Here is a 27,989-nt window from a genome sequence, read left to right on the forward strand (position 1 = left end):
ATATTGTAACACAGGTTAATAATACTTAATGACAAGAAAACTCTTACAGCTAGACTCACCATCTCTTTTGTGTTTTTAGTCTTTTCTTTTTAAATGACTTATCTGAACATGACTATGCCTATTCTGAGATAAGCTTAGTAGATACTGCAAAGTATATTTTTAAAATAATTTTTACAGTTGTTCTTTCGTGTGCCCTTAAGCTTCAGCAGTAAGGACAAAGCAACTTTGAAACAGCTGTGGTCTGAGACATGACTTGATTGTGTGAAGTTCCTTGTGACCCTGACTCTTCAGCTGTTGAGCTGCCTTTATTAGGAACAAATGTCAATGAGCTCATGGCTGGAGCTACTGAAGGGATTCTCTTCATAGGTTAGAGAAACTTCTCACTTTCTCCAGAAGGCTTAAAGTGACCAAGGAGTTACCAGGGGTACTGTTGGTTACTAGAGGTGGCATTAGCTTTGTGGGTTTAGGAGATCTACTAGAGGTGGGCCTACTTTTTCTCATAATGTTTATATTAAGGCTTTAAGCCTTCAGAACCAGAAGTGAGAAATGTCTGTACTTAAGTTTCATAGGTGAAATCTCAGCTGAAATGCACTTGACTTGAATTGTGATGCTAAAGAGTGTGATTATGAAAAGCATCATATGTATTGCATGTAAAATATTATAAATAATATTTTTCTATCTTCAATTTCTGTCATGTTTTCTTCATTGTCTGATACCTTTTTCTGCAGTATTTCAAAGTCTTATATATCTGGTTTATTCTACCATATGATAAAGATAGTTAAATATGAAATTTATTGTTGAGTAAGCACATTACTTGGTTTTCTTATTTTTGGGGAAATAGAAATCTTATTTTCAGTTAAACTTGAAAGGTATTTCTGTATAATTGAAGCTCTCATCTTGCAGCTGTTTCAGCTGTTGAACCATTTAATCCTTTGATTCCTTTGCTGCTCAGCTTCTTAACTGACAAGCCATATGGAGATATAACTTTATAATGGCAGTCATATGTAGACAGGTGACTTGTTTCAGTCACCACAAACTACTGTAAAGCACTGGCTGAGATATTACTGTGAGCAGGGACACAGAGCCCTGCCTGCAGGGTCATGGTACAGTTCTGTTGTGTTCATTGTCACCCCGCCCTGGTCTTGGACAGGAGTGTGGGGCTATTCCAGCTGTCGGCTCAAACACAAACCTTGGGAGACAAATGTGGGATGGAATCTAGTGAGAAATTCAAGCTGAACTCAGAAGCATGACATCACTTACTAAGTAGTAAAATCTCTTGGAGGTGGACTCTGGTAGTGCCTTTTATAAGATGGCTGAAAATCCCAACGTGTTAAACATAGCTCTAGGCTAAAACCCTGTATCTGGGTTTATGTGTTTGTGTGCATATATACCATTATATATATGTGGTGTATGCAAAAAGTACATGTTAGGCATCCAGCTCAAGCTGTTTGTTTTGAGTGTGTGCAAATTGGATGTTTAATTCCAGAATGATTTTATTACATGATACTAACTTTTTTCTACTGAGATTACTTCATGTTATTACACATCATGCAAAAATATCAATTGAATTCTATTTTCACTTAAAAGATGATGTTCCATTTGAATATAATGACTTCAGACTTCCTAGAGTCTGACATTCAGCAGTTTTATGATTATGTGTAGAATGATTTGCAGTAAACTAAATAGCTAAAGAAATTTGATCACTATTCTGAAGCTATTTGTGCCTGCATTTTTCAGCTGTTATGACTATCATATGGCTATTTTGTGAGTGTAGGGATTATGGACATATGAGTTAAGTTAAATTCAAAAAGAAAAAAGGTGTGTTATTGTACCTGTAGTAGCAATTGATTTTGAATCCTTATGTAACCATTTAAAATGCTAGTTAGCTAGTTAGCAGCATATATGAGAAAAAAGGCACTTGCTTTTTCTAAGACTTTGTTTCAAAACCATGATCTTTTTTGGTCTTATTTGATATTAGTCTTGTGTATTTGAATTTTCAACAGCAGTTTTTCAGATTGCCCTTCAGAGAGCACTAAATTGAATTTGGTTTGGGTTATGTACCTTTCTTTTTTCTGTCTTCTGATTTTTCCCCAAATTCAGGTTACTTGCAGCTGTTTCAGTGCTTCACAGTCAGTGATGGCACAGCTTTATTAACTGCAAAAACATAATGGTGATGGTGAGTGCAAGAACTGTTAGTTCATGTGGCCTCTTGTCCCACTTTGCTTGAACTTCTGTCCAATTTAGGTTGCAGAGTAGATGGCTGACCTACTTATACTTTGGTCAAGGATTAATTTAAAATGACATAATGCTTTTCCTGAGAAGTGGCAGCAGAGTAGAAAAGACTACTCTTTGTGAGGTTATTTAATTAAACTTAAGCATTCATTTCACATTATTATGTTTAGGGATTCTACATTTGAGTGATTTGTGTGTTTGAGAGCTGTATAAGGTCACATAACATGTATCCAGATTGCTGGAAATCATGGGCAAGACTGGCTGCTCTGCTGTGCTTTCTTTTCTATACCCTTAATAAGATTAGTGAAACTTTTGCAAACCAAAGAGAAACCTTCATCTTCTCTCTTACCTAACCTGAATCTCATGTGCCTCTTTTAAAGCAGCACTTTATTTTGCACATTGAAAACTCTTGATTTTTCAGTTACATTAGGGTTAAAGTAGGTGTAAGTGTATGATATGTGTTTAAAAAGAAGCCCAAACAAACCAGAACCAGCACCACCCCACCTCCACCCCCTTCTGTCTTTCCTTGTCAAATTACATGTACAGGGAAAGCGGTAAAATATGATCTCTGGTCCTCATATTTAAGAAGGATACTTCCAGAGAGCTTAGACCAGTGAGTTTAGTATATGTAAGGAGTTAGTTCATTGTATTTATTTAAAAAAATATTTACATATTTTTAGGGAATGTTTAATTCTACTTAGTCAGCAGCCCATGTTGTCTAGCTTAGTAAGCTGTAAGTAGAGGTCTTCTGACATTTTTGCAATAATGCAGTAATGCATTTCAGGATCAGAAAATCTAATTGCCTAGAAACATGAGAAGTCCTGGCTAAAGTTTACCTCAGATTCACTGAGCTGAAAATCTGTTTAAATAGAATTCAAGAGTCTCTTTCTTCTGTGACCATGTTAATGAAACTAAGTATTGAGTAATTTTCCCTCCAACTTTAACACAAGCAAGCAATTTAAATTCTCGTAATAGTTCTTTAGAAGCTGCATTCAGTTTGCTTTAAAAATCTGAATTAATCTTATTTAATCTTAAATATGAAATGCAGTCACATGGTCTTTTATACTGTTACAGTATAGCATTGATTTTTAAACACTTGAACAGATCTTTTATTGTTCCTAAATGAATAATTACTTATTTGACTTACTGTAAAGAAGGATAGTTGAAGTTAAATGTGTCTGTGGTTGTTTTTTTCTGCATTTATGAATTGTATTCTGCAGAGGTCTGTACATTTTGTTTCGGCTTCAGAAATAGATTAAATGGAGCATAATCTGATGACTATCACAGCTGAAAGTGTTGCTTTTAAGTTGTAAGGCTATCTTTCTTTTACATTGATAGTGTTTTCCTCAAATACTGAACTACCCTTTAATGTATTTTGTGAGTTGAGGAATGTTGCATGATGATTTGACCTGCTTTTTGTCAGCAGGGCTATGGCAGTGAGGGGATAATAAATGCAGAAAGATTTGGTAATTATGGAAACTACTGTTTAGAGTCTTTTCACAGCTTTGATCTAAGCCAGCCATTATGGAAGTGGTCATTTAATTTCTGCTTTAGGGTACAAGTCCTGGGGTTCAGTTCTCTTCTAGCTTTGGCTATCCCTTGAGCAGAAGCTATACTAGCAAATAATTTCTGATGTCATAGGCTATTTGTGTTGAGGATCTAGCCTAGAAAATTGCTGGGTTTGCTTACTAGAGAAAAATCCATTCAGCCCCAAGGAGTTTTGTGTGGAAATGTGATGTCTCTGTAGTTTATATGAAGTATAACATGAGTACGTTGCAGTCTGTTATTTTACTGTGTCTGGGGGTCTTCTCTTTCACCTTCAGCAGTGTCCTTCTGAGACACTCTACAGGAAGGTCTGTTTTCTTTATGCTTTTTCTTTATCCATGGTAAGGAAATCATCACTTCCCCTTTTCCTATTATTTATAGCTCCAAAAAGTGACAGAAAAATCCACTTGAAGAGTGCACAGATTTTCCTGGGTTCACCCATGCAGCTTCCCCTGCCCCAGTCAGCCTTCCTAGTTTTTGCCAATCTCTGTATCTCTCTAAAATGAGCAGAGGATGGGGAATTCTGATGTGTTGTTACTGCACAGATTTAGTTTCTAACAGTGATTTAGGCTTTGGAAACAAGTCTTTGTTAAAGACCAGGCTCAATTTGGTTCAGGTGAGGTATCTGAATTGGTTCTCTCCTGAAGTAAAGAACAGTAGCTCCTCAGTGCAACCTTCAGATTCAAGAAGACTGCCCTGTTTCACCTTCATTTAAGGGTTTAGATCTACTTCTATTCAATGACGTCAGTATTTCATTAATTAATATTACATCCCTGTATTTCCTGGGATGGAAAAGTACGGCTTTTGACTATGAAATAACACATCTGTTTCCTAAGTGACTCATCTGCAAAGTGTGCCTACGTGTTTCACTGAGATATTTAAAAACACTCTCCTCCACTGAAGCCAGTTGTATTGATTGAAAATACTTTCCTTTAAAATGGGCTACTCATGACCTTTCCTAAAGGTGTACAGTATAGTATTTGGTATAGTACACCGAATATTCGGCTTTGCAACTATACAGAATCATATTATGACTGAAAACCCAGTGTTGTTTTGAGTGCTGCATTGTGGAGGGAGGATAAACAAGACATTAGCTTGAGCTACAAGGTTTTCATCAGCCCACAGGAAGTGCTAAAGTACACACTGATGAGAGAATTGTGTTTGTGGAAATGGAGGTCAGGCAGTGCTGTGCAGGTATTGTGGTTATCTGTGCAGTTACGCAGCCCAGCTCAATAGTTGGAAAAAATACAAGTAAATTAAGGCATGCCTTTTTAAGTAAATAGCTTGTAAACAGAATGTGGAATGACTTTCCAAACAACTGTCATAGTTGCTTTTTCCTACCAAAATGTACTCTACCGTGACACAGCTGATAAAAAAGTATTTTTGGCTGGGTGTGATATTTTGCAATGTTTGTTTGAATGTAAGGGAGCTTGTTTATCATGTTTGGACTGATGGTTCGGGGCTCATGCAGCCTGCTGTCCACAACATGTATCTATTTCTAGATTGGTTATTGTATTGCTTTTGATTTATGTCCCTTTGTGGGATTTCTGTTTTGAAGTAGAGCAGTGTTCGTGCTGGGTGGTTACATAAGTAAGTTTTGATGTCTGAGGCAGTGCTTCTTGTAATGTTCTATTTTGCTTCTTAATTAATGCCATTTTAGAACAGTTGTGTACATGTCACTGCTCTCTGCTACTGTTTGTCAGTGCAGCTGTAAATGCTGTTTCATGGTTTCTCTCCTGAAGAATCCACCAATATCACTCCTCTGCATTGTCCTTGATTTTGCACTGTTGTAAAATTCTCCTGAAACTAAATATTAACTGTATATGCTTTAGGTATTTCCCTTGACATTTTATGAAAATAAGTTTTCATTATGAGTGTATATAACAAGTCATCTAATTCCACTAGATAAAAGGTCAATTATTAATTTTTAAAATATCTGGACACTTTAAAAAGGTTTCTTTCTAACTAAATGCTTACAAAGTATAATTTGCAAGTTGAAGATGTGTTCTTTTGCCCCCTTCATGCTTTTTTTGAAACAAACCTAAAAGCATATTTATCCTGATTTTATTTATTTAGGAAGGATGCCAAGATATTATGGAAAATTTCATTTTAGGAGACTTTGACAGGACATATAAATTAGTGTGTGATGTCACAGGCATTACAAAAATTAACATTCGGAAGAGGTGAGCACTTCTAATTAAATTAAGGTTCTTCCTGCACTTTATCATTTTAATCACTTTTTCCTAAACAGTAGGAAACTTTCAATTTGAAAAGTCGAAGAATATTTTTTAATGTTATTTTAATTGACAAATAATTGTGACTTCTTCAGCTGGTTTTCTGGCAAAACTTACTCAAAGCCAAATTTTATGCACTTTTTCCTTTGCAGTGAAGAAAACATTAGTGTAGATTTTTCCCTCATAATTCCAGATTAAAAAAAAGTATGGTCTGAAAATGTTATGGTTTGTTTTAAACAGATGCAAATTTTTTAAAGCGCCCCACATCACTTAATCAACTTTGCATCTTAGCTGGTATTTATGCAATTTAAAGCATATATTTTGCAGTGTGCAATAATTTCTATGGTCAGTGTCTTTTTAACTACAAATAGAAACTCCTGCAAAGCCTCTGAAGACAATAGATTTCCTGGTCAGAACAAAAATTACACAATTAAAATAATACACCTACATGCATTGGCTTGTCAAGCTGAGACTAAAAATGAATTTTTGTTCAAAGTCAGTGTTCTGCTATTTCAGGTATCTCCTGGTTAGTTGGATTAGTTAGAGGGAGGCTGTGCTGGTAGCATGTGGGAGCTCATAGGGATGGTTAGGTTGTGAGTGTGCAAAAAACCAGCATGTGTAACAGCAACATGTCTAACCAGCATGTCTGGCCACTAATTATGGGGAAGGAGGACAGGAGATAAGAGCTGCTAACTCCAGGGCTCTGCCAGTCTTCTTTGGAGTGTGATAGTGAGGTAGTATTTGTACATGGATGAAACAAAATGTGCAGGCTAAGTCTTTTTGAGTTTGTTGGGTCATTGTTTCGTGTTTCAGGTACACTTGTGCTGTGTGTTAATCAAATTGATCGGTAATTATAAGTTTCATTTATTTAATGAAATAAATGGCTGTTCTTATTCTTTTTATTATTTATTATGAGATCTATCTGCTGTAAGATTGCAATACACAGTGTTAATGCGCCTGAAGAGTTTAATTTTACAGACTTTCTCCTCACTATTTGTGTGGGATTTTTTTACATGTGTAATTATCATGGAAGTTTAATCTCTTTAGTGATTTTCTGATGTGTGCTGAAACTATGGCTTGAATGTGTGTTCATGGCTTGTATATTTAGGGCAGTGAATGAGTGCTACTTTCAGTGGTTTCACATTCAGCATTTAACAAACATGGGCATGGCTAATATAGTCCAATACCAACGAGATTGTTGTGGACCAAGCAGCCTTGAACAAAGGGGATTTCCTTAACTGAGTAGAGCCATGAGTCTCTTGTTATTCAAGGTTATGAATGACTACTATGATCTGATAGCTTTTTGTTATTTAATGTCAATTTATGTTATTTGCTAACTGAAAAATGTCTAGGTGGCAAATTACTCAGTTATCCAAACTAGAAAGTCCAGGAAATAAGCACTGCTCTGTCTCAGAGAAGTGTGCCTGGTAGGAAATAAGCTTGCCGAGTCTATAACAGCATGCATTTCCTAGATTCCTTCCTTTAGTGCTCACGGTTCACCAAATAGGTTGCTGTAAACTTCTTTCCAAATATCATTTGGTGCATGGCTCTGCCAACTATAACATAGAGGCTTAATTCCCCAAAAATAGTGATTCAGTTTCCTTTTACGGACTTTTCTCTGGTGTTTGTTGCTGGAGTTGTTTTCTTAGTGGAGACTAAGGGATTATTTTAGATCCCTGTGGAGGAGGGTGCTATTCTCCCTTTTTTATAGATTGAAGAAGAACTAGGTCCAAGCCATCAATTTGAGCCTCTACCTTTAAAAATCTAAGGCCTACCCTCTATTGCTAAAATGCAGTCATGTCTACTGATTGCAATTAGAAGACTTTACAGCATTGACTAGCAGTGATTAATCATGGTTTGATGCATTTCTTCCCTGCACCCAGGGGCTGGAATTTTTTGGTGTCACTTGAATGTGTAAACCAAAGCATTCTTTTTTCCTGTATTTACTTTTCATATTTATTTATGGACTTTGCAGTGTCAGTAGCTGTGATTCTTAACAGCTTTTGTTACATGATTTCACATATTGCTAAAGAAGTTATGTCACTTTTTTCTATGTAAATAGTAAACTGATTGCAACCCTGAAAACTGGAAACTCTTATAGAGCAAGTTAAGAGAAAGTAGTATCTAAATTGCTTCATTTAACCAGTGAATACGAGATTGAGCATATTCATGGCAGGTACACTTGGTAGCCAACCACAGTAGTTCATACTTAAAGCATAGATTATATTTATTTCTGTACAAGTCTTGTTTCTTTCCTATCTTGTGTGGAACAAAACCTGAGTCTTCAGTGAATAATAAGGAAAAATATTACAGCTGAAAGTTCTTACAAGCAGCTAATTGAAGTTGAGTCATGTCCTTATATGTAAGTGATTCATTTCTTAGTCATGAAACTTGGAATCTTGTTGACAAGTCAGATCTATGGTGACAAATGCTGTCAATCCAAAAATAAGTTCAAAAGGTAGTGTGACCAGGTGCTTTTCTCTTCCGGATGCTGATAGACTGTCTCTGTCTCAGCTTTCATCTGTAGAGTCCTTGGAGACAATGCATGGCAACACCATTTGGTTTTCTAAATATGGATTACTTTTTTTTTCTTCTGTATCTCATCTTGAGGATAGTTAATCACTGGAATAGGTTGCACAGAGAAGTTGTGCCAGCTCCATCCCTGGTGGCTTATAAGATACATCCGTATAAAAGCCCTGAACAACTTGGGCTGATCATGCTTAGAAGCTTGGGCTGGTCCTGCTGTGATTCTAGGATGTTTCTCTGTTGTGGACTATTTTGTTGCCTAGGGCCACAGTTTAGTGATTGCCATGCTTTAAAGCAGCTAATTACAGTACATGGGACTGTAATTAGATATTTTTTTTTTATGCCATCTTTTTGAGTATAGTGAAATATATTTTCAAAATAGGCATAATCTTCCAAAAGAAATCAGAATGTTAAAATCTCACTTTAAACAATCCTACCTGTTTCACAGTAAGAGTTCATTAAAGCTATTTGTTATTAAAACCCTGAGGTGGTTTAACAACAGGATTTCTTTAAATCTTTTCCCCATCTTACTGTTGAAAAATGCCTTAGAAGAAATTTTGGGATCCTCTGCATTATTTTAGCTTAATAGTCTGCATTTGTTTCACAGAAAAAAAACCCACAAAAAACAACAAAGTATTTCAGCATGAACAGAGCAAGGAATTTTTCAAATTGCTTTCAAAGTAATATCAAAACCAACTTATGAGAGCAGAGGCAGCATCTTGTGTTCAGCTGGTTTTGTGTTTGGTATCTGAAGGTCTACTTGCTCATTATTAGTTAATATTTTCTAAAATCCTTGTGTGTTAAGCCCTCAGGATGTTTATAGCACTTCTTTTCACATAGTGGGGCACTAGCTGTGAGGAAGAAATTCAAGGTCTTTAGCATAAAGCATGGCTAGAATGTTCCCTAAGAGGAAGCTTTAAAAAAACAAAAGCCACATTTATTTATTAAGGTATGTTTTCCTGTGTCAAAGATCAATGTATCCTAATTTACAAGAATTACTTAAAAGGCAGGACCAAGAAACTGGAGCCTTGTTTGTTTGCATCATTTCCTTGGCTATTACAGCATGTACTGTTTAGGATGGAGTTACTTTCTGCAGTTGTACTTTGTGGTTTATTTTTAGCCTATATAAGCTCTTGTGGCTTGTGACAAAAGGTAGCAGGAGCTCTCAACTGGTAAGGCTTTCTTTGGGCTGCTGTTTTTGGTAGCTACAGCACTGTGCTACTGTTTGCTTAGAAGCTGGGGGACAAGAAAAAGGTGCTAAAGAGATGGGCCTGGGAGTTGTGGAATGAGAAGAAAAAGAGTGGATGAAGCCAAACTGTTGTGGTAACATAGGAAGTGTGTGTGAGCACTGTGTTTTTCTATGGAGTTATTGGTTCTGCTGCAATCCAGCTAACCAAAGAACCCCCAGCTCTGTGAGATGCATGTGATCACTTGTGGATAGTCTGCGCAGACCTCATCTTTCTTGTTGTTTCCATCTAAATTTTCTAGATTTTACGTAACAAGCTGTAGTTGTTCACTGGCTTACTTTTAGAGAGAAATGGAAGACCCTGCAAAACAAAAAGTGCAATGAACTTGTGAAACCTCTGCAAATTCACTTGGAGGATGGGATGACCAAACCTTGACAAAAAATGTGCTAAAGGCCTGGCTGCTATAATAATTCTATTTTGTGAGGGTAGCATGACTCACACCACTTAATGTTCCTATCTCAGTATACAGTTTATTTTAAGTAGGACTGTGTAAATAGTGTTTTTCTGTACCAGTTGTTGCTATGACTTCACAATATTTCCCTAAATACGCTTGCTCATACTTTCTCACGGCATAGTATTTAGCATATTAAAACCTTAATTCCATCAGTATTTCCTGAGTGCTGATCATTTTTTCTATGGAAAAAAAGGATAACTCCATGTGTTATGTAGTTCTAGTTGAGGAGGAATAAAAGGTACCACAGTTACCACAACCTGTTCCTTCATTTAAGAAAATGTTCCTGTGTTTGAGCTTTTTCGATCTTTCTATGTAATTTTTCAGACTTAATTTGCAGGAATGATTCAGTTTAAGCTGTTTTGTTAGAGGTAAGTGGACACTGTATTATTACATCAGAACACTTTCATTGTCTTTTTTATCTGTAATTGGAGGGGAAAAATACTGCTGGTGTGGCTTGGGAGAGTGGGATGGATGACTGGATGGGATGGGCTGAAACTTTCCTTTAAGTTTGTACTTCAGGGTTTCTTTTTCCAAGATGCTGAACTCTACAGCTGTCTGCCAGACGTCTTCCAAATGGCAGTGAACATTTTGGTTGAAAGGTTGGGTGTAGTGGAGGAGAACTGCCCTAACCCTTCCTGATGACCTTCAGAACTGCATTCCTCCCTCGTTCTGCATGGCATGTTCAGCTGTTTAATCTTAAACTATTTTTATGAATTGGTCCTGCTAGTTGCAAGCTTTGTTGCACTTCAGTTTCCTCCTTATGCTGCTTTTAGCTGTCTAGAAAAGGATGTGAAAAAATACACTTAGAAATGTGATCTTTGCTTACCTTAACTGTAAAAATTGCAAGGGACAAATTTTTTCTGGAAAGAACACATTTCATGCAAAGATGTGCTACTAGAGAACCTGACAATTGAATAGTGTTTAAACTTTTCCCTCTTGGCTCAGTGAAAGTACAGATGGAAAAACTGGTTTTTTTGTAATTACTAATTATGTAATTTAAAGATTGTTGCACTAACATGTAAAAATAATTTCCCTTTATATGATTTTCCTTTCTAGTTTGCCATTTTGCAGAACTCTTCTTATATTTTGGCTGTCTTTTAAAAATAAAATTGTAACAATTGATGTTCCTGTTGTGGTTTTTAGTTCCATATTCAGCATTAATGTAAGCTTTTTGTGAATTGCATTAGATAAATTAATTGGATGAAAAACTGATAAGAAGAAATATCTTGTCTTCCCAGCCAGAGTATTTTTTTTATGTTTGTGCTGCAACTGTCCAAAGAACTGTTTCGTTTAAGTAGCTGGGTTTTGTTATGAACAAGTGCCTACCCTTATAGCAGTTATTTTCAGTATATCCCAGAAATTCTAATTTAGTGTTGAATTTTCCTTGCCTGGGAGGCTTTCAATGCTGTTTCTCTCATCAGCTTGTCATAATCACTGGGCAGCAAGGTCAGGTTTGGAGATGTTTTCTGCCCCCTTTTGAAGGGCCCATGGTATTTTAAGGGAAGCATGATTGACAAGGCAGAAAAAAAAAAGAGAGGGAGCTACAACTTACAGTCTGATGAAGGTATTCATCCCACAAAGGGTGGTAAAATCTGTTTACCTGTATGTATCCCTGGTAGTAGTTAGAGATAAACTTGGCAGGAGACATCCAAACCGGAGAACCTGGTGAAATATCTGCAGAAATGGGACAGGGATTTGTGTGTGTGTTTATGTTTTGGGAGGCAGCTGTTTCCTTTCTCTCCTACCTCTTGGTCTCCAGCCCACAAACTGCATTTGTGGATGCAAGTGCCTGGATTTTTTGTCTCAGTAATGTTTTTGATGTTAATCTTACATGTTAGCTTAAGGTAGCCCTAACTTTTTTCATACCCAGTGATTCATTAAGTCATCTGCTTCGATGAGGATAGATTATATTTTTCTTCCTTGCAGCTGCGTCTATAAAGGTGAAAATTCCTGAATTGTTAAAGTAATGACTTACTTTTTAATAAAGCTCAGAATTCAAAGCTGATGAGTTTTCAGTTTGTTTGTTTTGCTAAAATAGAGCAATGACAAGAATACATTTATTTTTCTTTAACTCAACGAATTTTGGCCTTTCCAGTGGGTTTCATTGTATAACAGATTTCCAGTGGAAAAGGAATAGAAATCAGTGCAGGTTATTGCTGCTGAAGCAAAGATCAGCTGATTGTCTCATAGGAATGCTTTGAAAGTGGAGTAGTTAATGAGTAAGCATCTCATTGCTCAATATTTTTTTTTGATCATGATAGGAAATTTTATCATTAAATAAACTCAAGAGACTAGTGAAACATGATGTAAGCAGATGCACTGAGTAGTTTCTGGACAACCAATGTCATGATAAGAGCTACAAACTGTGTGGTAGAAGTTTTCTATTCCAAAATGCTCTTTGTGGTTACCTCTTGTTTTTATTTAATGGATATCAAAATATCTAGATATCAAAATACTGAATGAAGTTGCTTTATGTATTTTCATAATTTCATAACTCCACTTCATTGTTAATGCTCATAAATGTGGATTTTTTTCTGTTTCTACAGATTCTGAAGGTGTTTAAGCTCTGAATAATTCCAAGCTCTTCATACATAGCAATGTCTGGCTCATATGATGATTCTGTTGGAGTAGAAGTTTCTAGTGATAGCTTCTGGGAGGTAATCCATATGTTTTATTTAATATTTTGATTTTATTTTTTACTCGTATTGTTGAAAATATGATTTTTGTGCACTGTGAATTATGGAGAGAGCTGCAATACAATCCACCATCATTATTGTGATCTGCAGAAATAGCCTTCAGGGTAGAAATTAACCTTTTGGATTTTGACCTACTTCTGTTGAGAGCTTTAATGGGCATAAACTTGAGGATCATCCAGTTGGGTAGGGTACAGGATTCAGAATTGAACCTTTGCCAATTTTTATTGTCAAGGAAGGCCACGTGTTAGTAGCTTTTAAAATGATCAAAGTTAAATATGAAGTAACTCTTCCAAGCTACTGTAAGAGTACATAAATTACAACAGATACTGTGTGGATATACTGCCTGTCTCATGTTTGTATCTGGATATAAGTATAAACTTTTTTGAGACAAGTTATTCTTGTCTCAGTGTAAAAGTATACATATGAAAGATAATATAAAGTACTTTGTAATATCAGCAAGTTATGCTGCCCCAATGTGACAGAGACTTTCAGATGCTGGGATAATTTAAGCTCTAAAGAAAGGAAGCTTCATAAAGCAGAAGTACTTTTACAAAAACAAGTATTTTTCTTTAAGTAAAAAGAAAAGTTTGGCAGTGTCAGTACTGACACAATTGGAGGTAAGTACACTGTCCAAATTAGCTGTATTCAGTAGGACAAACTTCTACCATTTGAGAGGGAGCTCTTTTGAGTTTGAACTATAGCAAACATGAAAACAGCTCAGGGGAGTCTGGATTTACCAGAGACCTATGATAGACAGCTTGATTTTGGTGACCTGTACTTCCTTTGAAATGTAAGATTTTCTAGACCACTAAACTGTGCTGTTTGTGGTGACAGCATATTACATTTTAATGCATATCTCCCATGATCTCCCATGTTTTTACAATATATTTTCTAAAAGACCTAATGCTAGTGAGGTTCTGGTTGAGCAGATAGCTACAGTTTTTTGAGGAGATATAATTACTATTATGTTAAGTGTCTGTCTTCTTTATAAAGAAGTTTTTTTAAAATCACTGTATTCTAAGCTTTGACCCCTCTTGTAGGGGTACTCTGTAGCATGACTACAGACAGGCTGTGGGATCATTTGATGTATAACCACAAATATTGTTCTTTGTTGTTAAAATGATACGTGGAAAGCCATGGCAAGCAGGTGAAATTCCAGGTGACAGGAAAGAGTAAAATACTGTACCTGTCTTTAAAAGGGGTGGGAATGATGACTCTGGGAACTACTGCTCTTGGAGGTGTCTCTCAACTGGCTATGATCCTGAGCAATCTGAGATATCACACCTACTTTGAGCAGGAGATTGGACTACCTGATCTCCAGAGGGTCCTTCCAACCTTAATTTTGCTGTGTGGTTTGTTTTATGCTGAGGCAACTTCCTGAGCAGGCTTCCTTGCTAGAATTGTTTCAAAATGAAATAAAGAGGCAGTCAGGAAAAAAGAATTCTGGATGAAAAGATGTCTGCTGGGCATCGTATACTTGGCAGCAGAACATGATTTCTGGCTGGCTGTTCCTGTACCAAGCTGTTGCCTTCCATCAGATAATCATGTCTGGAAGCATAAAAGCTGAGTGAATAAGAATGAAAATTTCTGTAAACTAGGATGATTATGTTTGGACAAATTTGAACTCAAAGAATTAAATCCAATAAGGGATGATCAGAAATGGCAATTAACTTAAAAGAGGACCTTCATGAAGATTTGTTTAAATGTATTTGATGCTTATTATAGGTGGCTTATTTGTGTTTGTGGTCTTGGTGACTTATTTTACATTGTTTTGTAAACACTACTACTTAAGTCTGTTTCTTTGGACTTGTCAGTGTATTCTTTCCAAAAGGTCAGGACTGCAGTCTGTTTCATGAGCAGTGTGAGTAGACTAATGTATAATGCATGAGCATACCTTTCTTTATCCTTGGATAAAGAAATATTAGGCTTCTGTATAGCAATCAGTTGGTTTCATTATAGATTTTTCTATGCTTTCTCTTTTTTGATGTATAACCACAAATATTGTTCTTTGTAGTTAAAAGGATATTTGGAAAGCCATGGCAATCAGGTGAAGTTCCAGGTGGCAGGAAAGAGTGAAACATTGTACCTGTCTTTAAAAGGAATTTAAATTTAAATTTTAAATTTAATTTTAAATTTAAAAGGAATTCCCAGGAAGACTGGGAATTACTGACATGTCCAACTCACCTCTGTGCCTGGGAGTATCATAGGACAGACTCTTAGAAACTGCGATAAGGCATAAAGAGGACAGGAATGTGATTTGGGACAACCGAGGGCAAATCTTGTGTGACGAACCTTGTGGCCTTTTCCAGTGGAATGGCTCCATCAGTGGACAAGAAAAAGGATACAGGTGTCATTTATTTAAAATATTTATTTATTTATTTATTTAAAAGCCTTTGACATGGTCCCCCACAACATCCTTCTCTTCCAACTGGGGAGATGTGGATTGCTGATGGAAAAGGAATTACTTGGGTGGTTACATCCAGAGGGAAGCAGTCAGTGGCTCAGAATCCCAATGGACATTGGTTACAAGTGGTGTCCCTCAGGGCTCCATACTGGGACCATTGTTATTTAATATCTTCATTAATGGCTTGGAGGGCTTGAGGGCACCCTCAGCAGCTTTGCAGATGACACCAGGCTGAGAGTGCAGTGGCAATCCAGAGGGACCTGGACAAGGTCGAGCAGTGGCCCATGGGAGTCTCATGAGGTTTAACCAGACCAAGTGCTGGTGCTGCCCCTGTGTAGGGCACATCCCTGTGCGTGATGGATCCAGGTGGGAATGGGCTTGGGAGTACTATGGGTGAGAGCAGGACATGCCCCAACTCAGAATGCTCCTGTGCTGGGCAGCACCCAGAGCCCCAGGGCGGCAGGGGAGGGGGATTCTGCCCCTCTGCCCGGCTCTGCTGAGCCCCCCCTGCAGGGCTGCATCCAGCCCTGGGCCCAGCACAGGAAGGACAGGGAGCTGCTGCAGCCAGGCCACAGCAGGGACACCAAGGGCATCAGAGGGATGGAGCAGCTCTGCTGGGAGGAAAGGCTGAGGGAATTGGGATTGTTCAGCCTGGAGAAGAGAAGGCTTTGGGGTGACCTCATTGTGGCCTTGCAGTGCCTAAAGGGAACCCACGGGAAAGATGGAGAGAGACTCTTAACAAGGGCCTGGAGTGACAGGACAAGGGGGAATGGCTTCACACTGACAGAGAGCAGGGTTAGATTGGATATGAGGAAGAAATTGTTCCCTGTGAGGGTGCTGAGGCCCTGGCACAGGTTGCCCAGAGCAGCTGTGGCTGCCCCATCCCTGGAAGTGTTCCAGGCCAGGTTGGATGGGGCTTGGAGCAACCTGGGATGGTGGAAGGTGTCCCTGCCCATGGCAGGAGGGGTTAAAACACGATGATTTTTTAAGATCCCTTCCAACCCAAGCCATTCCATGATACTTCTGGTTTGGAGTCATCTATCCAAACTAAATTTGACTGCTGTTTAGTCTAAAACTCATCTTTTATTATATGTTCGGAATTGGTTGTTTTGTTTCTGAAGACTGCAACTTTGAATTTTGGTCTTAATCTTTCTCAAAAGGGTTAAACAGCTTTGATCAATGTATTTTGCTTGATTTGAGTAGAAAAGATGTGGTGCCTCTGGAATGCCAGCTGAGTGCTTCATGCCTTAGTCACGGGAGGTAAAAAACTCCTAATCAATTTGAAAGTTGTTTTGTTACTACAGATTCTGATATTTATGCTCTTGTTAGAGGTTTTTCAAAGTTTTTGACACAGTAAGTTTTTTCTTTGTTTTTAAAGTCAGCTTGCAGTTTGTTAAAATCCACCTTGTTATGTTTTGCTGCCGCAGCTGAAAGCAATAAATGTATTTGAACATTTGAACTTTGTGGTACAGAAGTGACAGTCTGGTAGGGTGAGCTTTCAGGTTCCCTCACATCCAAAATAGCTCAGATTTGTGTACCTTTGGACTGTGCTGCAAAGCCCATCTTTTTCGTAAAGGCATTTAGGAAAGAGTAAAGAAGCTGGCTGTGGGACCTAGCTGAAAAACTGACTGCAAAAGCTGTTTTTTGCTGACTATATATCTATTGAAACTAAAACACTTCTAGTTGTTAAAAGCTGTTTGTTCTGTTGAGCTGATGTGATCTGTACCTGCTGAAATATTGACAAGTGAACTTCAAAGCTTTTGCCATTGCTGTTGACAGAAATTTCATTGTCTTTAGGACATGAAACACTTTCTTCTTTATCAGTTTTCTGACTCTAGAAGGCTTTGGTTTCTTTTGGAACTGTCATTGCCTTTGCTATGGTTTCTTACTAAAATGTGTGAATCTAGTGTTTGTAGTTGCCTGGTACTAGATTTACTACTCTAACCTTGTCTGGTTGCATATGTTCAGACTGTCCATGGAGCAGGTTACTTTATCTGTTAAGCTTTTTTTTATTAAGTTGCTATTTCAATACTGTTCATGGAAATTTCCAGTTCTAGCACTGAGAGTTAAGTTCAGTGCTGGAAATACAATACAAATTGTAACTTGTTTCCTCTAAAGGTTAGTATTTTTTATTACAACACAGATATTGTTATCAGGTTCTGCTTTGTGGTTGGAAAATTGTTGTCTTGTTGAAAGGGAATTGGACAAGTTGCTGTTTGGACTTGTATTCATATTGATGGCTTACTGTAGATCAGGGAGTCAAGAAATGTGGGTAGGTCAAGGCTTAGGCAGGGGTAGTATGTTGAATCAGAACAGCCAATATGACTGAAAGAAAAAGGCTTTCAGAATTACACGTTTGTTAAGCGTGCCAAAGAACAACAGCAGCTTTCCAAACTGTTGTTTTTTGGCAACAACAGTTGCCAAAGAAAGCAACAGCTTTCATAATTAAATTGAAGTGGTTTTTTCATATTTGGTAAACCCAAGATAAAACTTTAAGTTTTTTTGTCTTCTAGCAGAATGACAAATCCTTTTCAGTAGAACAAAACCTTTTTTTCCCCTCTAATTTCTTCAGGTGTTTACTTAATAGAAGTACTTTGGGAGTCAGAGGATTTTGTAGATGTTTTAAAATAGATTGCTTAGAGAGCAAAGAACTGCAAAATACTAAGAAAAGGCTTTCTGAAGAATATTTCCCACAACAGCAGTGGAGGATTTCATCAAAGTTTCAGTTGTAGTAGTGTCTTAAATTACCTAAGAAATGGAAATTTCACTCTCCTAATTTATTTTTTTTGTCAAGCCTCAATGTGCCTTGATGTGTCTGGTTAAGCTCATAACTCTCTCTGGGTGCAGAAATGCTAGAGACTGAGGAATCTTTTTTATAAGCTCCAAGTAGGAATTGCTTCATCTGTGTTACGTAGCTGACAAGGCTGATGTGCTTTGGGTAATCAGAGGTTGTTGCTGATAGCCTGAAGCTGGGTGGCAGCAGGTTTTCCAAGGGAAAGTGGAAAATATACAATTTAAAAGCCTTTCTATTTTGTCCTCATTTATCATATGGAGTCTAAACATTTGCATGACTGCTGTAAATGCATCATTATCATTTAGGGCACTTTCTGCATCCAGAAATAGACTGTGGCAAAACTGGTTAGTTCCAATATTGGATTGTTTTAGTTAAACATGAGAAATGGGCATGAGGACAATTGGCCTTCTCTTTCAGGAGTATTAGACATTTTGGAGTGCCCATGAAAGATTTTAGTATATTAATAATTAACAAAATGTATAATAAAGTTTGCTTTTCTGTTTATTAAGTTCCAACCTTATGCTATGAAGCATATCACTATTGGGGATATATTAAATGAAAAATGCCTTGGGCAAGATGAGACCAATAGTCTTGTTCAGTTACATACCTGTGAAGGTAAGAAAGCCAGTGAGTGAGTGTTCCTAGAGGTAAAGTGAAAGTGTATGCATATCTTGCAAGGGAAGACATCAAAAGGAGCAGCTACCCTGCCTGTGGAGGCACTTATTTTAATTGAGCTCTGGGTCCCTCAGAGTCTGTGTGTTCCTTATCCCCTAGGTGTGCTTCCTTATCTCCCTGACTTTTTCTGCTAACATCAGCAGTATGGAGCCCATTTATTGCAGGGGTGTTTAAAACACGTACTTACCCAAACAGAAATGGTTATGCCGAACAGCTGCTAAACCTGCAGCTGGGATTATTTTAGCCCTGTGAGTAATTCCCTTGGAGGACAGGACCTGGTATGCATTTTGAAGTGCTGAATACAGGACTTCCGTTGCTTTCTGAAGGATTTGCTGAGAATCCATTAGTAATATAAGACTTTCAGCCTCATAAAGTGGAAGCTGATCCCCTGTGTAGTATGGATGAATCAAATTTGGCTTCTGTTTGCATTGCTATTGTCCCCTGCCCCCTCCTAACCACATAGAAAACCAACAAAACAAACCACAAAAACACCCCTACCCAAAACAAAAACCCAACCAAAGCAAGGCCCAAATGTAACACTCCGGATAAAAAATACTTGGGCTCTGAAATGATAGATTCCTGTCACATAGTTGTTTTTTAAATCTCCTCCTAACTTTGAGCAGTGGAATATTTTTCATTTATATTGCCAGTATTTGCTTTAATGGTGTATTTGCCTTAAGATTTTGTGTGTTTAAGAGCTTCCTCAGAATTTTTCTTGTAACCAGGGGTGGATTTATATGCATAAACTTAAACTTACTTAGAGCTAGTGCTCATATGTACTTGGATTGTATGTGTTAATTGTGCACCAAGATAATTATTCTTATATATAAAAACCACATAGTGGTTATACATGTTATTGCTGGTTGAAATGTTTGGAAGCTTCCTGTTTGACATAGCTGGAAAGAAATTTTACTCATGGTTAAATGGAGTGCTGGAAATAGTGTGTATCCCCATGTTGGCCAGTGGTATGTGTGGGCTTGACTATGAACCTTTAAAGCTTATTATTCTGTTTCGTGCCAAGGAGTATTTGCCCCTAAAAATACCCTTGCTGACTTTCTTTTGAATGGTTCCAGTTCATAAAGGCTGACTTGCTATGAATAAGATCTGTAAGCTTGGAAAAAGAGTTGACATCAAATCTATCTTCAGACATTTGAAACTCCTGAAGTATTTGTGGTATGCTGTTTATCATGGCATGCTGTAATTACCTAACAGGAGTTTAGCAATAGCTGAATGTTTGCCACCTTCTGGACTGCTAATAAATGAAAGTACTCTTCTTTTTTCTCAGTGTATCAGAAAAACCTGCAAGGTGTGTTTAACACTCCAGACTTTTGTGCTGCTCTGTGAATATGCCTTAAAATTTAAGAGTCTAACAGTAAAGATAAAGGAGCCTACATAATTCAAGATTCTCCCTTTGTGTTTAGTGCTGCAAAATTGTAGAATAATGAGGTTGTAAACTCTTAGATATCCCCACTGAAGTTCCTATCAGTGACAGTGCTTGGCTCCCTTGGTCCAAGGAAAGCTGCCTGCGCTGCCAACTATAGGATTATCAGTGCCTCATCACAGGGTGCCTCTGTGTTTTTTCTGGATGTTAACAGATACCCTAAATATTAGATTTGGCAGACAATTTGAGGTGCCTTTGCTGTGCTCATGCCGGAGAGGAAATTGTAAAATCAGAAGGAATGGTTCCTTGCTTAAGCTAAATGGAGACCTGTAAGAGAGAAATGGGGCAAAATAAGATCAACTGAGGTTTATTAGTAGCATAACTCAGTATTTTTTGCAGTGGAAAAGGTTTAAAACTGATGGTTAGTTCAAATTAGAACAGGTAGGGAAAGTGAAACAACACTGAATTACAATCTTCCCAGAATGTACTGATTGCATCAAAAAAAAGTGATCATTATAGTGGTCTTCTTAAGAAACAAACTCTTGGTTATTTTGAAGTGTTTCTGACATCTAAGAGTAAACAGCAACTGAATTTGATATTGTGAAATAAACTATCTGTTTTAGATGGAAGTAGTTTTGATGTTAAAATGAAAGTGGGATATAGCTTTTAAATATCTATTTTACTTTTTGAAATTGTAAGAAAGTTTGTAATCTTACAGTTCACTTTCCTGAAACAAACATTTTATTTGTAGGACATGAAAACTTTTAACTTCACGTCATAACTTCATTCATGTCTTAGTCGTCTGATGTCTGTTAAGGAGGAAGTAGCCCAATGCTCAGAATGATCAGGAAATTATTCTAACTAGCAAAATCATCTATGTTCATGCACTGTACAGGGCTAATTGAGAAATCTGAAAATTTCCAGGCATTATGTAAATATGGCTCTGACTGAAATAAAGGAGCACAGAATTTTCTGTTTGTGTGGCTCCTGGTCAGTTGCTACAAATAAAATAATTCTTCATTTTTCATTTCCTCAAATACTTCTTGTGAAGGGGAAAGAGGAAGTCTTGCAGAATGTTTGCCCTTTACCTCATAAACTGGAGAAGAGAGTCTTGAATAAATAATGTACAACATCATGTTTTTCAGAGTTCCAGGTGTCTTGAGTGTATTTCTAAGTTCTTCATTTATTGTTTCAACCTATCTACAGTTAATCTAGTAGTTCCTTGGCCACATAAAGACTGAAGTTCTGTTCACTTTACTTGGCTCTGTGGCCTAAGGACCTTGTGTCTCAAATCTTGTGTCCTACAGTGGCAGGATGCACATCCCACATTTCTAAAATGTATCATTGCAGTGTCCATAACTTAAAATGCAATTTTTAAAAGAAACCACTAGGTTTTCAACGTTACATGCCAAGTTATAGAAGTTATGTTCTCTGCCATAGAACACAGAAAAAATGCTGTATTTCCAAAATTCCTCATAGGGCAAATTTCAGTGTAAAAGGCTTTCTTTGCAATACTTGGTTATTTTCTAGCATCGCAAGCTTGGTAGTTCCTCTTCATTCTAAACTGTGATGCTGAGTTCCTTCACTCCTCCTGTTAGGAGGAGGAGGAGGAGGTTGGGTGAATTATCTGTGGTGTGCATGCAGCTCTTTAAAGGTGCCCTTATGTGATAGCAGCGAATGGACCATCACAAGTAAGCTCAGTTCGGTTCTCTGAATACCCGCCTGAAATTTGGCAACTGCTAAATGCTGCCATGAGGTTAGAGTTTGCCCAGACAATGCAAAATGAAAGGATCAAATATACCACAAGGCGGCCAGCTCTCATCCAATATTAGTATTTAAATGCTAATTTAAATGCTAATTTAATAGTGAAAATTTATGAAAGGAAATGTTTGTGCTAGACACATAAATCCCAGGGCACCTAACTGGAAACACAAACTGATGTTAATATAAGGCTTCGGTAAGCTAACATAACCTGTTCTGAAAGTCTGCTTGACTGTGAACCTACAGCTGGAGTAATTTTGAGTAGATGAATGATTTGTCTTTCATTACAAAGACTATAGATATTCTTGGGGGTATTTAATTCCCTTAACACTTTGATGACGTATTATAACTGCCTACTTCTCCATTTCCATTTCTCCTGAAAATAGAAGGTTATTTTTCATGCTTTCTTGGTAACAGATGCAATCAGTTGACATGGATGTATTGACTATCTCTGGTAGCTACTTCTCTTCAGTTATGTTGTAGCTATGTTTAAATGTGCAGGGGCTGTGTGTATGTATTTGTTTACATGATTTAGGCAAATCAGTGGCTGCTAACTAATGCCTTACTTAGATGCTAACTAAATTACTTTGATCTGTTGAAGTGGATCTATTCCAAACAAAAAAAAACATTCTCAGATGAATGCTTTGAAGCCACTGTCTAAGAGAAATGGTTTTGTCATGTCATTGATGGCTTTGATTTTATTTTTTGCCCAGATTTAATGAGAAGAACTAGCATATGTCTGTATTTATTGGTATAGTCATTTATTCCTCCAGCATTTAGTATAGGGATTTTTTTTCCCCTTTAAATAGTATTTCCCTGTATACCATTTTTCTCAAACAAATGGCTTGCATGTACATCTGCTGAAAAAATTCTGAATAAACGGGAACCTAAAAGTTGGATGTTTTTCTCTAGGTCAGATGTGAAACAGATATGATTCATATGTAAAAACAACTAATGCACTTTGAGTATTTGAATATTTAATCTACTGTCTTGCTACTAATCTTTGGTTTTCAGTCAGGTTCTTATGGCAGATAAGAAACTGGCTGTGTTATTTTATAGGCTGTGCTAGTTCTCTTAACAGAGCTCTTAGATCTTGTTTAATATTTACAAAAGCCAACCTGAGTGACCTTGAATTCAGTGGAAATGTTACTCTGGGAGCAGTGTAAGGCTTCTCTTCCTTTCAGACATTTAGATTTGTTATTCCATGTTGGTGTGTGCACAAGAGTGAAAAGGGAGTGTTAGTTATATAATGGATGTTTGTTACATAGGGTGCATTTTGCTCCATGTCCTCATTTTATTGTAGCTTGTACCGTGAGCAACCGTGGGGTTTTTTTTCTTCTGTATTTACAATTCTAAGTATGGTAACTCCATGTCATTGCTGTCAGTATCTTCCCACACTAAATTCTAGAGTATGCTTTGGAAATAATTGCTGTGTGGTTTGTCAGCAGTGACCACATTCTTAAAAGCTGTTATTATGGTTGATAGAGATGTTGCAATGCTCCTTTGCAAGTCTGTTCAGTTTTATTAATCCTGAAAGATTGAATACAGCATAAAATTAAGGTATTAGGTACTTGATAAACATTGAAGAGGGAAAGATATACTCTATTATTTCTCTTAATTTTCTCCACTATCTAGAACATTACCAAGAAATAATAATGCAGAACAATTGTGGTGACTGCCCATAATTACATTGCACACTCAATAAAATATAATATAGCTTTCACTTTTTAAATTAATGACTTTTTTTTTACAGGGGAACTTGTAGCCTTTGTTGTGTTGTTGCAGTTAGGTTTTATGATTAATTGATTTAAGATAAATGAACCTGATTCAATAATTGATTATTTCCTGCTGTATTATCTTACTCTTAGTTTACAGTATTCATGTTACTTAGAGATTTGTCTTGTTTTCAGACCTTTCAAGCAGAAATTAAGTCTTTGTCTCTTGGTAGGTTGGAAATTACAAGAGAACAGTAAAACGGATCGATGATGGCCACAGACTTTGCAATGATCTTATGAATTGTATTCATGAGCGGGCACGGATAGAGAAGGTCTATGCTCAGCAGCTCACAGAATGGGCTAAAAGGTGGAAGCAACTTGTGGAGAAAGGTAATGCTGAGTTTGAACTCTGACAACTTTCTCAAATGGAAAAAAATGTTTCTGTGTATCTTTGTTTTGGTAAGTACGAAGCAGAAATACAGTATGTTTTAGCCTAAAATGGAGTCTTTGCAAGAGGCTCAGTAATGTGACAAATGACTAAGAACTTTTTGATAAAAACTGAACCAAGCAAAGCCCTGCTCTTTTGCAAGTTTACTTGTTTCTTGCTGAAGCAGATGGATCTACTGAGTAGTAGAGAACTGTCTGTTTCTAGATAATTACCAGTACAGTTTGAATAACAAGGGGGCAGTGACTGTGGGGGAAAGACTAGTAATTAAAGATCTAGGCATTGCTCTAATGGAAGGCTAAGCTGACGCTATTTAATATACTCTGCAGTAGTTTGTACTTCCATGGTTATTCACCCTTCAAAAAGTATGTTGAGAAACTGAAGGCAGTTCAAAGGGGAGCTCACATGTGGAATACTGAGAATTGTGGTACTGGGGGTAAGGACTCCAGACTAAATGAATACTATTTTTTTCTGGCCTAAAAGTTTGTAATACTCTAAATTGATACAAAAAGAAATTTTTCCCTTTTCTAGGTTTGCATCACCATTGCTGTTTATGAGTGAATATAAGTCAATAGTTTCAGGTAGTTTCTTGGGAATATAAGTTCCATGGGAGTGATGGTTACTGAGAATGACACTTTTTGTTGTGTTTAGGCCCACAGTATGGAACAGTAGAAAGGGCTTGGTGTGCTTTTATGTCAGAAGCTGAAAAAGTGAGTGAACTACATCTAGAAGTAAAAGGTTCACTGATGAATGAAGATTTTGAAAAAATCAAGAACTGGCAGAAGGAAGCCTTTCATAAACAAATGATGGGAGGATTTAAGGAAACCAAAGAAGCAGAAGATGGATTTAGGAAAGCTCAGAAACCTTGGGCAAAAAAGCTGAAAGAGGTACAGCAGTAGATTATGTATTAGATTTCCTGTGTTATAATATACTAATGTTTCAAATCTCTGTAAGGGAGTAAACTCCCTATTCTTTCTGCTGGACCCTCCTTTCTCTTAAAGATCTCTTGCTTTCTGTCCTCTTCTGAAAATAAATATTTTTCTCTTGATCTCTCCTAATCTTGGTGAGTTCAGTGAAAATCTGGAAAAAGTGGAATTTAAGCTGTCATTTTAACAGTATCTTATTTCATGCAATTGAAAGTTACAAGTTGCTCAAATAAATGAGGGTAAATGTGTTTGTGGGTTTTTTCCCCTCTCATATAACATTATTCTTAAGTAACAGGTTGGTAGAAGAAGGGGGTGCAGGTGAACATGAGCACGAGGGAAAAGCGTTTAGTCGGGACTTTCTATAAACCTTTTATTGGTCACTTCTCTAAGTGTATTCAACACTTAGTATTACTGTTCAACACTCACTCTAAGTATTCAGTACTCCTCTAAGCTGTATGAGTGACATTTCTTGTGTGGTGAAAATGCTCCAAAAATTTCCTTATGTTGATTCTTATGTGTTGTTCATTCTTTGGCCTAAATGAAAACAATTTCCCACCCAAAAAAGAAAACATCCTGAAAAAAACCCTGACAGTTTCTTCATTGCAACATGATTTTATGGCTAAGGTTTTATGGTTGCTGTAGACTGTTCCAGATGCAAAGACTTAAAACTCTTTTGTAGGTGGAAGCTGCAAAGAAAGCTTACCATGCTGCCTGCAAGGAGGAGAAGCTGGCTATATCCAGAGAAACAAACAGCAAAGCTGACCCAGCACTGAATCCTGAACAGCTCAAGAAATTACAAGACAAGGTGGAGAGAAGCAAACAAGATGTACTAAAGGTATACTGGATGTTTTTTTAACCTGTAGCTTGTGCATATTTAAGCTCTTTTTTCCTCCTGAATATGCTATGAGCACCAGTTTGCATAGATCTGTCAGTTCCAGTCCTGTACCAAAGTTTAGTTTTCTTCCAAGAATGTGTTCTTGCCAAATTTTTCTTCTCTGAAAATGAATAATGTATGGCCTCTATTTAATTTAAGTTCTTTCGGAAAGGAAACTAAGCACAGTAAGCCAACAAACTTCTAGGGCAGAGTTCTACTTATTTACTAGTGAGAGCTGAGCTATTTCACTTGAGAATCTGAGAGATAGATGCCTAAAACTTGCTGACAACTAAATATGTCATTTTTTAATGCAAAATGCATTTTTTTTAAAAAATGAAGCTGATATAATCCTCTTAAATAAATGCTGTTCTGTTGCACAATTTGCTTTATCTCTTCAGTGGGCTGCAGCTGAGAGGCTTTTAATGTGTGATTCCTCAAGGATGTCTTTTTCCTTTGAGAATGCTGTTCTGGGATCTGGAATGTTGTGTTCCACCAGCTGGGATCTTTTAATTTCTGCCTATGGACTACTTCTGTAAATTAGTGCAGTCTGAGGTTGTATCTGTTAGCAGAGCTCACAGTGTGTGCAATTTATATTCACAAGGATGTACACAATGTTTGGGGTTTTGGTCATAACTCACAGTGCACTGTGTAAATTACTAAAGAAAGACAGTGCTTTAAAAGATCTCCAAATACCTTCAATGAACTGAAAGACTTTCTGCTCTGATTTACTCTGTAGCTCCTTTGGTTTTTACCTTAATGTTACATTAACATTTGTCATGGTTTCTGTTAAAATGCCAAAGAAGAGGCTTGGAGGTTTATTGGAACTGTTTCCTCAGTTTACTTAGATAAATCTCATTGTGCCCTAAAGTGGGTACAATGGTTGTGAGAGGAGATTGGAGCTTGGCAACTTCTTGTCTAAACCTTGGTCATTACTGCATTGATAAGTGTATATTGTAAGGCAGTAATAAAATATATTGCTGTTTGTTTTTGTACCCCCAGACAAAAGAAAAGTATGAAAAATCACTGAAAGAATTAGATAATGCTACTCCTCAGTATATGGAGAACATGGAGCAGGTATTTGAACAGTGCCAGCAGTTTGAGGAGAAACGGTTGCGTTTCTTCCGAGAAGTGTTACTGGAAGTTCAGAAACACCTTGATTTGTCCAACGTTGCAAGGTAAAACTGTAAGACTTCAAAATTAATGCTTAATACACTTTTCGGTGAAAAGTAATAAATGCTTCAAGTAGATCAGAGTTCTGATTTCTTTCTAATGTGTTGATTCAGTTTGAAAGCGTAAGTGAAAGAGATTAATGCTTTGTTTTGTCTAAAATGAGATTAGCACCTATCTCTAACATTTGCCAGAACCAACAAACCTTCATTCTTGTGGTATTTTATAATCAAATATGTTCCAGTTAGAAAGGATTCAGTGCTTAGAACAAAAAAATGCTGGATCAAAGATTGGGAAAAGAGGGTTTTGGTGTATTATGTGTCTTGTATGTTTATTGGAGAACAAAGTAGAATTTATTAGTGCAGGACAGCATGAAATTTATAGTCAATATATTTATTGTTAAAATATTAGAGCTCAGTAATGAAATTACCTTAATATGGGGATAAATTTAATATCCATAAGTTAACCACTGCTGAACTCTTGTCCGTCTTAATTTCAACTTTTGTATTTCAAAGTCTTTTCTTTATACTGTCATATGTATCAAGCATGCCTTGTATTTTGTTCTTTCTGCGTGAGCCTTCAACATATTCCAAGAAAGCTAAACTCTTGCTAGGGAGTTCCAGACACAGGAATACGCACAATGAGTGCTGTAACCATGGTGGTATTTTACATCCCACTTCTAACAGCAGAGGTCACGTGCACTGTGGTTAGCACTTCAAGTGCAAGGAGAAAAGGAAGAGCAGAATTTGGTTTTAACCTGAACAGTGTCCCAAACTGGCTTACTATGCTGTCACACAAATGTTAATGCTGGCATGAGAGAAAGGGGTAACATAGAGGCAAGAACAAAAACAGAGCAAGCAATAGGTAAGGGCAAAACCATTTATTTTGGCATCATTGCCATTTTGGGTTGCTT

The 27,989-nt window shown here is 37.1% G+C and overlaps 1 protein-coding gene across 11 annotated transcripts in view; it reads left to right on the forward strand.

Moving 5' to 3' along the window:
- The window catches only part of PACSIN2 (protein kinase C and casein kinase substrate in neurons 2), a 65,215-nt gene that overhangs the window by 26,042 nt on the left and 11,184 nt on the right, over positions 1-27,989 (forward strand). For 7 of the 11 annotated variants that reach the window (XM_086885194.1, XM_086885198.1, XM_086885201.1 and 4 more), the window contains exons 2-6: positions 12,785-12,895; positions 23,898-24,054; positions 24,761-24,996; positions 25,715-25,870; positions 26,909-27,084. In XM_086885194.1, coding sequence (XP_086741320.1) covers positions 12,836-12,895; positions 23,898-24,054; positions 24,761-24,996; positions 25,715-25,870; positions 26,909-27,084 — 785 coding nt within the window. In that variant the 5' untranslated portion in view covers positions 12,785-12,835. Of the gene's footprint in view, positions 1-10,355; positions 10,607-12,784; positions 12,896-23,897; positions 24,055-24,760; positions 24,997-25,714; positions 25,871-26,908; positions 27,085-27,989 lie in introns of those variants that run through there. The other 4 variants (XM_086885192.1, XM_086885193.1, XM_086885200.1 and 1 more) reach the window with 2 other exon arrangements.

Source organism: Cyanistes caeruleus, chromosome 4, assembly GCF_971803275.1.
Source record: "Cyanistes caeruleus chromosome 4, bCyaCae1.hap1.1, whole genome shotgun sequence".
Taxonomy (NCBI): domain Eukaryota; kingdom Metazoa; phylum Chordata; class Aves; order Passeriformes; family Paridae; genus Cyanistes; species Cyanistes caeruleus.